A 10967-nucleotide genomic window follows, 5' to 3' on the forward strand; every position below is an offset into this window, starting at 1 on the left:
CCTTTTTTCTGCCATTCTCGGCCATCTCATCACCATAAAAACCTTTTTTTTGCTATTTCTTCCACTAAATGCCCGCCAAAACAGCGCATATCGATTTTTTCTTTTGGACCCGCTATCACGTAACAACTCTTTCTCTGTTTTTTTTTCCCTGATGCATCATACAAACAGTCTTTCTTTTTTTTTTTGTGTTTTATTTCTCAAAAAGCCCTTTGTCTTTCTTGACTTCCCCGATATATTTTTGTTTAGGAAGCTTATCCTGTAAAGGACAAAATTTCCTGCAACAAAAAAATTCAAATTCCTTTGATTTTTATAGTTCACTAGAAAGCTATGAAAGTGGCTTATCTTCCAAAATATATAAAGTAAAATTAAAGAATACAGCCTTCTTACTTCAAACTGATAAATCTAGATTCAATGTAAGAACTTAAATATATAAACCTTTCGGATTAATGGACCACGAAGATATTGTTCAACCAAAAACTTTGGAACCTTGGTAGCCTAAGTACATACACTCTTAGATCTCTTTGAATCAGTAAAATGTTTCACTCTCTTTTACTTTAATTTTATCTATAACTAGCTATAAGGTTGTTTGAAACTTCTGGCAATGGCTACATCATTTTATTAGAAAGCATTCTACGTTTGGAACGTCATCTATAAGCTATTCATTTATTTTGGCAATGCAAAGTAAATATATAAATCAATGGAAAATATTCCGACCAAAAAAAAAAATCAATGGAAAATATTTTTTCCATCTAGCTTTGAAACTGATGGTCGTTTACCTCCTTCAAAAACCAACTATTTCAGTTGAAGAGATAAATTCAATCCTGAAAATCCATTGGCTTACCCTTCTTTTCCAACAATCTCCTTCCAAACTCTGCTTCTCGTTGGCTCACCCTCCCTCTCCAACAAGTTCCTTTCAGATTTCCAATTATAACATCGTTTAAGGGAGAAGGAAACTGATGCAGCGGAAGTAAGCTGCCTTAGATGTTGAACTAAGCTTGAACAAAGCTTGAGAAACAAGTTTTCCTAAAAGGATTAGGAAATATAGTATATTTAGGAGATATCTAAATATACCTTAGGAGTTATCTATAAGGAGTTTTCTATTTCTATAAGGTTTAGGAATTTGTAAGTTTTCTCCTCTATATATATGAAGTTACCAAAGTGTGGTAGACTCATGAGATTATAGAGAAAGCTTAGAGGCTTTAAGTTTTGAGTGAGTTTCTTAAAGCAATAAAAGGTGTTTTGGCAATCTTATATTCTCAAAGAAGTTAGGGTTTAAAGGCTTTATTTGGTATCAGAGCTTGTGAGAAGAACGATCCAATCCAGTATCGAAGATGAAGATAATCAAACACCAAACCATTGGAGATATCGTTCCTGCTACGCGAGCAAAGGAGATCAATGTATCATCGATTCAATGTCCGATGTTGAATTCGACTAACTATACTGTGTGGGCGATGAGAATGAGGGTTCTTCTCAAAGTTCACAAAGTCTGGGAAGTCATCGAGACAGAAACAGGTGAAGGATATAAAAACGACTTGGCTATGGGACTCATCTTTGAGTCCATACCCGAGACATTGGTTTTACAAGTTGGAGAACTTAACTCTGCATATAAGGTTTGGAACGCTATTAAAGGACGACACGTCGGAGCAGAGAGAGTCAGAGAAGCACGACTACAAACCTTAATGGCAGAGTTCGATCGTTTAAAGATGAAGGATACAGAGACCATTGATGATTTCAGTGGAAAACTTTCGGACATCTGTTCAAAATCAGCAGCACTAGGAACCAACATCGAAGAGTCGAAGCTAGTCAAAAAGTTCCTTAAGAGCATACCTCGGAAGAAGTATATACACATCGTGGCATCACTAGAACAGGTGATTGACTTAAACACAACAAGCTTTGAGGATATTGTTGGGCGTTTAAAAGCATATGAAGAACGTATATACGAGGAAGCCGAGGAAACTCAAGAAGAACAGAGCAAGTTGATGTATGCAAATACAGAAACTCAGCAAAACCGATGTCAGAATAATGAAAATAGAAGCAGAGGTCGAGGAGGACGTTTCTATAACAGAGGAAGAGGACGCGGAAGATCGTATGAAAGATCGTATGAACCAAGAGATTTGTCAAAAGTTGTTTGCTATCGGTGTGACAAGACAGGACATTATGCTTCGAGCTGCCCAGATTGTCTACTTAAACTTCATGAAACACAAGAGAACGAAAAAGAAGACGATACACAAATGGCGGAATCTCTTCTAATGCACAAAATTGTGTATCTTAACGAAAGGAATGTGAAACCAAAGGAGTTTGAGACACGATGCGACAGAGAGTGGTATTTAGACAACGGTGCCAGTAACCATATGACAGGAAATCGAACCTGGCTTACAAAAATCAACGAGATGATCACAGTGAAAGTACGATTCGGAGATGATTCACGTATTGACATCAAAGGAAAGGGTTCGATCCTGTTCATGACAAAAAAACGGTGATAAGAAGATACTAGCTGATGTCTATTATATACCAAATCTTAAGAGCAATATAATAAGCCTAGGACAGGCTACTGAAGCAGGATGTGATGTGAGGATGAGAGAAGACTATCTCACATTACATGATCGAGAAGGAAATTTGCTGGTGAAAGCAATCCGATCGAAGAATAGATTGTACAAAGTGGCGTTAGAGGTTGAGAACACTAAGTGTCTGCAGATCATGGCATCTAATGACTCAAGGTGGCATGCCCGTCTAGGACATATCAGCACAGAAACCATCCAGTCTATGGTAGCAAAGGAACTAGTTATCGGGATAACTAATGCTCCAAAAGAAAAGGATATCTGCGCATCATGTCTACTTGGGAAGCAAGTAAGGAAATCCTTCCCAAAACAAGCAACATATCGAGCAACAAAGGTTTTATAACTCATTCATGGTGATCTCTGCGAACCAATCTCGCCCCCAACAGCTGCAAAAAGGAGGTACATATTTGTCTTAATCGACGACTTCTCACGATATATGTGGTCGGTATTACTAAAGGAGAAGAGCGAAGCATTTGAGAAGTTCAAAGCATTCAAAACTGCGGTTGAACTAGAAGCTGGAACAAGTATCAAGACATTCAGAACAGACAGGAGGGGAGTTCATGTCTCAGGAGTTCCAAACATACTGTGAAGAAGAAGGTATCAACAGACACCTAACTGCACCGTACACGCCCCAGCAGAATGACATCGTCGAAAGGCGTAATAGGACCCTCTTAGAGATGACCAGAAGTATGTTAAAGCATATGAACATGCCTAACTACTTGTGGGGAGAAGCGGTGAGACACTCAACATATCTCATAAACAGAGTCGAGACCAGATTGTTGCGAAATCAAATGCCGTATGAAGCTTTCAAACGCAGAAAACCGAATGTGGAGCACCTACGAGTAATTGGCTGCGTGAGTTATGCAAAGATCGAAGGTACATACCTGAAAAAGTTAGACGACAAGTCGCAGATGTTAGTCTATCTAGGAACAGAACCCGGATCTAAAGCTTATCGCCTTCTCGAGCCTACAAAGCGCAGGATTGTAGTTAACAGAGATGTCATGTTCGATGAGAATAAGAGTTGGAAGTGGAGCAACTCAGATGCAGATTTCCAGAATGAAACAGGGACGTTCACAATTAACTTTGGAGAAAATGTGAACACGAGAACAGAGGAAGAAGAATCTATCGAAGAAGCAGAATAGAATGAAGGAGATAATAGTAACGATAGAGACGAGCTTGACGAAACAGAGAATACAAAGCAAGAAGAAGCACAACCCGTTTTAAGGAGATCAACAAGAACAGTCATAAAACCGCGACACTTGGAGGATTTCGTAATGTTGGCACAGATAGAAGGAGAGTATCTCTTGTTAACAGTTAATGACGAGCCTTGGGATTTCAAAGAGGCAATCATGTTGAAAGAATGGAAAGATGCCTGTGATGAAGAGATCTCCTCGATAAACAAAAACAGAACATGGAGCCTTGTTGATCTTCCCACCGGATGCAAAGCGATTGGTCTTAAACGGGTATTTAAGATCAAAAGAAATTCTGATGGGAGCATAAATAAGTACAAAGCCAGGTTAGTAGCAAAAGGCTATATACAGAAACATGGTGTAGACTTTGACGAGGTATTTGCTCCGGTGGCAAGAATAGAAACAGTGAGATTCATTCTTGCTCTAGCTGCTTCAAACGGTTGGGAAGTACATCATTTAGATGTAAAGACGGCGTTTCTACACGGGGAATTGAAGGAAGATGTTTATGTCACACAACCTGAAGGTTTTCGAATCAGTGGACAAGAAGAGAAGGTTTACAAGTTGCATAAAGCCCTTTATGGACTTAGGCAGGCACCGCGCGCATGGAACACCAAACTTAACAAGATCTTAAGTGAGTTAGGCTTCAAGAAGTGTTCAAAAGAGCCCTCTCTTTACTGACAACAAGAGAAGGACCATCTCCTTATCGTAGCTGTATATGTGGACAATCTGCTAGTCACCGGTTCAAGCCTGGACTTAATCCTCAATTTCAAAAGGAATATGGCAGGCAAATTTGAAATGAGTGATCTAGGGAAGCTCACCTACTACTTAGGAATCGAGGTTTTCCAAGGAAGGAATGGGATCATATTAAAACAAGAAAGATATGCGAAGAAGATCTTGGAAGAAGCTGGAATGGGCGAATGTAACTCATGTCATGTACCGATGGATTCTGGTGTGAAATTCTACAAAGCACAAGAAGCAAACCGTGTTGACGAGCATGAATAAAGAAGGAATATTGGATGCTTCAGATATCTTTTACACACTCGATTAGATTTGTCCTTTGCAATTGGAGTATTGAGTCGATATATGCAAGAGCCAAGGGAATCACATAGAGCCGCATTAAAACAGGTTCTGAGGTACCTACAAGGAACAATATCTCATGGTCTTTACTTCAAACGTGGAGGCAATGCTGGTCTAGTAGGCTACAGTGACAGTAGTCACAATGTAGACTTGGACGACGGGAAAAGTACAGAAGGTCATGCATTTTATCTCAATGAATGTCCAATCTCATGGTGCTCACAGAAGCAGGAAGTAGTGGCATTATCTTCCTGTGAAGCCGAATTTATGGCAGCAACTGAAGCAGCCAAACAAGCTATTTGGCTCCAAGAACTATTTGCAGCAGTTATTGGAACAAGGTATGAGAAGGTGACAGTTCGAGTGGACAACAAATCGGCGATTGCTCTTTCTAAAAACCCAGTGTTTCACGGACGCAGCAAGCACATTCATCGAAGGTATCATTTCATACGTGAATGTGTTGAGAATGATCAGATCAAAGTTGAGCATGTCCCCAGGAGTGAACAAAGAGCCGATATCTTGACCAAGGCTTTAGGAAGAAATAAGTTCAAAGAGGTGAGGGAGCTTATTGGAGTGCAAGGAGTGTCACAAGAAGATTTCAAGCTTAGAGGGAAGATTATTGAACTAAGCTTGAACAAAGCTTGAGAAACAAGTTTTCCTAAAAGGATTAGGAAATATAGTATATTTAGGAGATATTTAAATATACCTTAGGAGTTATCTATAAGGAGTTTTCTATTTCTATAAGGTTTAGGAATTTGTAAGTTTTCTCCCCTATATATATGAAGTTACCAAAGTGTGGTAGACTCATGAGATTATAGAGAGAGCTTAGAGGCTTTAAGTTTTGAGTGAGTTTCTTAAAGCAATAAAAGGTGTTTTGGCAATCTTATATTCTCAAAGATGTTAGGGTTTAAAGGCTTTATTAGATGCAGACATGCAGTATTACAAATTAAACGAGTTGAAAATGCAGAATGGTTTTCCTCTGATTAGGCTATGATATGTTGTTCAAGCGATGTCATGTAAATTTTTGTGGTAACAAAATACAAATGTTTCCTCATGACGTACAGCTTAAACAACATATCATAGCTTAATCATAACTTGAACATCACGAACTTACAAATGATTCTGGAAGGGAAATCTTTTAGACTCAAGTATTCATGTGTTGGTGTTGTCAACCGCTCCCAAGCAGATTTATGAAGAATGTATACATGATTTGGCTTGGAGTAAGGGTAGAGAGTAATCATTTAGTACTAGAGAGTATACACCCCTTACTCATATTTTGGTTTCGAGCATTTGGCAAAGATGCTTTGAAAGTTAAGTTCTCTTACGAAGATAAATGTTTTCTTCACTGGTACGTTGCATTTTAGAAGTTGTTAGTGATAATGTGATGAGAGATTTAGAATTGGAACTTGGAAGAAGTTGTATTGACTCTCTTATCTTTTTCAATATACATAGGAGACATATCTACAAGATAGACATAATCCTTTAATTACAAGAGCATATTATAGTAGTAATGATAGGAGAAATCATAGGGATTGAGTAATTGATTTGAGTGCTACTCTTTTATTCTATAGTTAGGACTGGTATATACGAGTTTTTTTAGAATAGTAAGACTCCAAGATAAGTGTTTTTACACGCATTCGTGCTAATTTATTTAGGAGATGAATACATCGATAAAATAGATATAAAAATATAAGTATCAATAACGGAAGCACTGAGTTTTATCATGCTGTGTATAATTACGAGGTTTAGCGAAAAATTGCTAACCCAACACACAATTCGCATTAGAAACAGAAAGAATATGGAGAAAGAAAATAACAGACTTAATCATTGTTAGCGAATAAGACTTTACTTTGTAAAGCATCGTCAAATTCACTTCTCATGTTTTGTCATTCTTAACATATGACGCATATATTTGCATATGTAATAATTTGTTTTTCGGAAGTTTTCTATATTAATTTTGTAATCGTATGTTGATATTAATGAAATTATTTGCCGAAAAAAAAAATATAAGTATCAATAAAAAACTTACTAGAAAAATAAATAGATGTGCACAAATTTAATATAATTTAGGCTTAATAATAAAAAATCAAACCACAATTATATTTCACGGTAAATACTGATCAGAACAATGTTCAAAGAAATTCAAATTTAGTTATGTTCCTCTTTCCATTTAGCAGGAGTTTTGTGGCAGTTCAAGAACCGTTTCTTTGTATACAACTATCAGCTGTTGTCATTGAAATAGAGCACAACTGCAAAATTTTTGTTGAGAATTGTGAGAATAGAAACAAGAAAAAATAACAAAAGCTAAAAAGCACATTGAGACAAATATACGTGTTTAGGAATTTTATTATTTTTGTGTGAATGAATAATACAAAACCTTAAAAATCATATTTATAATGCCACATAACTCAATTTTATTAGGAATAGGAAAGGGAAAATTTTCCATCTTAGGGCCTGACTGGTTTAAGCAGAGGTGGGTGATTGCGGTTCGAGCATTATTTAGTGATTTGTATGACTGGTTTAACTGTTGAAAATGAGTCCGTTTGTAAACATTTTTGATTGGCTAAACAGTGGATATATTAGTGGTTAAACATAAAACTATCAAAAAATATAATATATAATTATAAAAAACACAAAAATATATTATCATAATAAATATCAAAATCACTAATTGAAAATAATCAATAATAAATAAATCATAAATAAATATTGAATAATTATTCAAAAACTAATAAATTTATAATGACATGTTTTAGTTCAATTGTTGGGAACATCACCCAAAATTGTGTCTAGTAATGTAACAAACTATAACAAAAAGTTGCTCTAATACGTGGATCTCTAGGATTTGTCATATGCATGATATAATTTTTTTTCAATAGATCCAATTTCTCCAAAATATTTGGCATTTACGCTTATGTCTTGACTTTCTTCAACAGGTATGGAAGACATGATTAAGATACGAAGAGTAGAACTTGATAGAAAAAGTAGTAGGGTTAGAGTTTATATATATAGGAGACAATACAGTATGATTAGAGTTTCATAAATTTTTTGTATCGTGATCTTTTTTTTTTCTTTTTCCCTAGCGTGGCTTTTATTTTTTACCCACCCACTGCCGCAACCGCAAACGCTTGTGGGAAGCAGCTTTTAGATTTCAACAGTACAAAACGATACATAGCAGTTTGAAGCAATTTCTATGATTGTTATAAAACATCACTAACTGCTACCAACAAAAAATGTAGCGTTCTTGGGTGATAACAGGTGAACCAATCAACATCTTAATAGGATTCCGTACCGCAAGACAGCAGAAGGTTCTCCCTCTGAACCCTTTCCCCATGAGAAAAAACATATTTGAGTCTGGTCCATGACTTTACTCCTATGCTAAGCCCTTTTTGAGCATGCCCTTACACTCTCAAGAAAGACCGCACTGCAATACATTTCAGATTTTAAGTCACCTAAAAACCACAGGTTTTCTAACTGGCATCCCCAACAAACGACTAAGTCTGAAATTCCATGCGTCCAATCGCTACTTATAAGGCTGGAAACTGAACCAAGTTGTCGTGGAAAGCCTGTTCCAGATGATGCAAGAGTAAGGTTGTCTATTCTTTTGTTTTTTGAATGTATTCTTAGTAAATGAAGATTTAATTACTGCTTGGCGCAAGGAAAGTTGTACCAATTAATTGAAATATACCTCCCCCCTGTTGATATATAATGTCACACAAAGGGTAAAAAAGTGAATTTCGAATCAAAAGTCTCGTTTATTGAGAAGATAGTTCGGAAAAATACAATTTGAGATAAGGTCGTCAGTTTCCGACGACCTAGTTAACAAAGGGAGAACTCGAAACAAAATGACGATCTTAAAGCTCTTTACTTCTGAGGTCTCTTTCTTTGCTCTCGATTTTCTGATGCTTCCAATGAATGAAATCCTCCTCTATTTATATGAATCCTAAGGCGGTTTGAGATTTCCTTCTCGATGTGGGATTTAACATTTTTCCTCTCGATATTTCCAAAAATCCTCTGTGAAATTTGGAAAGGTCAGCCAATTTTTTGAAACTGGGCTTTAATGGGCCTTCTAGAAAGTCTTATGTGGGTCCACCCGATTTAACCTCGATTCCAATCTTCGTAAACCCAGGTCTCTCCGCTCTTGATTTCCATTGTTACGTTGGCAGTAAGGTCGGGAACGTCGTCCATCGAAATTAAACCTTTTCTGAATTGCTCCAAGAGATAATCTTTCAAGTGTCAACACTCTTCGCTGTTGTGTCCCTTTCGGTTGTGAAATTCACAAAATAGTATCTCATCGAGGTCATCATCACTGTGGTTCCATATTTTCCAAGGTCGCTGTTGTTGAGACAAGTTGATGTTGTTTTCCAGCCGTCGATTTTTGAAACCTCCATTGTAGGTCGGACGTGACTCATTACCTTCAGCCCTGGGTCTCTCTTTTGGTCGATTTGCTTTTTTGAAGCTCTGCTTTGATCGTATGCAGCCTCTTCTTCTTCCTCTGCAATATACGAGTTCAACCGATGTAGTGCGTCCTCGAGTGTAAGTGGTGGGTTGTGCTTGATCGCTTTGTGGAAGGACAACTTAATCCGAGTTGCCTTGTGCAAACACTCGAGGGCAGCCTCATCACTGACCGTCCAATGAGCGACAACCAACTTGAAATGTCTAATGAAGTCGCAGAGACTTTTGTTTTCTCCTTGAACCATTCGCCATAGTTCGGCATTCCGTGTCTTCTTTCCGATAAACATCGAAAAATATTTTACGATGTAGAGAGTTAAGTGTAGCTGTTTATGGAGTTTGCTTCAAGTCGAGTGAACCAGTCGAGGGCGGCTCCTTCAAGGTTTTCAACAAACAGCTGACACTTCACTGCATCTTTTTCCTCATCCGTCCGGAATTGATAGCGGTTCATGACAATGCCGAAATATGTCATAAAATGCTTTTGATCGGAATCTCCTTCGTAGGCTTTGAGCTTTAACTTCTCATGATGACAAACAGGGGTATTAGCGATTCTAGGAGTGAACGGTGTCTTTTATGTCTCCTAGATAATGTGATCGATCTCAGGAGTGGCACTGGTTGCTTTGTGAATCTGCAAGGTGATTTCACGAAGTTTGGCCTTCATAGCTTCGAATTCTTTGTCATGATTGAAGGTCGGTTGGGTGACTGGATTGACAGTAGATCCCAAGGCTGTAGATCGGACTGTTCCAGTCGGGTTTCCTTCCGAGTTGAGGTCCATGCGTTCGTTGTTTTGTTTAGTTATCTCTTGAAACTGGGCTGTTAGTGCCTGGAGAATGGCGTTTTGATCGAACTGTCCAGAGTTCGTTGGTGCAGGTGATGGTGGTAACTCCGTCTGGTTCGTTGGAGTTTCCGTATCGATCCGATCTGTTCTGTTTGGGTCTTGTGGAGGGTTATCGTTGATGTTTTAGGGGGGTGCCGTCCGGAGGTACGACGGTGTTGTTGCCATTCCTTGTTCTGGAAGTAGTTAGGTCATCCATTGCCGAACTCTTTCTTCTTATCGAGATAAATTGAAAATATTATAGTAATTCCCCACAGACAGCGCCAATTGTTGATATATAATACTCCCTCTGTTCAGAATTATTTGATGTTTTAGAAGGTTTTTTTTGTTCAGAATTATTTGATGTTCTCACTTTTCAATGCAAAATTTAATGAATTTTTATAGTTTTTGACCTTTACTATTCTGCAGATTGTCTTCTTATTGGCTGAATGATATTTAAATGGATTATAAATAATATTTTTAGTATAGGAAAAATAAAAATTAAATGAATCCTTAAACTGTGTGCAAAAAACTTAAACATCAAATAATTCTAAACAGAGGGAGTATCACACAAAGGGGTAAAACAGTAATATTCAAATCAAAAGTCTCGTTTTATTAAAAAGATAGTTCGAAAAATACAACTTGAGATAAGGTTGTCGGAAACTGACGACCTAGAGAACAAAGGGAGAACTAGAAGCAAAATGATGATCTTAAAGCTCTTCACTTCTAAGGTCTCTCTCTTTGCTCTCGATTTTTGGATGCCTCCAATGAATGAAATCCTCATTTATTTATATGAATCCTAAGGCGGTTTGAGAAAGATTTTCTTTTTCATTCTCGATGTGGGATTTAACATTTTTCCTCTCCAATATTTTCGGAAATCCT

The 10967-nt window shown here is 37.4% G+C and overlaps 1 protein-coding gene across 1 annotated transcript; it reads left to right on the forward strand.

Annotated features, from left to right (window-relative positions):
- Positions 1-1331: 1331 nt before the first annotated feature.
- On the forward strand, positions 1332-3700 carry LOC112085331. The gene is made up of 3 exons (XM_024154535.1): positions 1332-2448; positions 2543-2847; positions 3071-3700. The coding sequence occupies exons 1-3, from the start codon at positions 1332-1334 to the stop codon at positions 3698-3700; spliced, it is 2052 nt and encodes a 683-aa protein (XP_024010303.1).
- Positions 3701-10967: the final 7267 nt, after the last annotated feature.

This window comes from Eutrema salsugineum, unplaced genomic scaffold, assembly GCF_000478725.1.
Source record: "Eutrema salsugineum unplaced genomic scaffold, Eutsalg1_0 scaffold_3, whole genome shotgun sequence".
In the NCBI taxonomy this organism is placed as follows: domain Eukaryota; kingdom Viridiplantae; phylum Streptophyta; class Magnoliopsida; order Brassicales; family Brassicaceae; genus Eutrema; species Eutrema salsugineum.

What these genes read in the sequence shown, in the direction of transcription:
- LOC112085331 (XM_024154535.1), top strand. Translation starts at nt 1,332, where the DNA reads ATGAAGATAATCAAACACCAAACCATTGGAGATATCGTTCCTGCTACG. An exon ending in TATTGACATCAAAGGAAAGG is followed by an intron (nt 2,449 to 2,542) that starts GTTCGATCCTGT and finishes TAATAAGCCTAG; the next exon opens with GACAGGCTACTGAAGCAGGA. An exon ending in CATGTCTACTTGGGAAGCAA is followed by an intron (nt 2,848 to 3,070) that starts GTAAGGAAATCC and finishes CGGTTGAACTAG; the next exon opens with AAGCTGGAACAAGTATCAAG.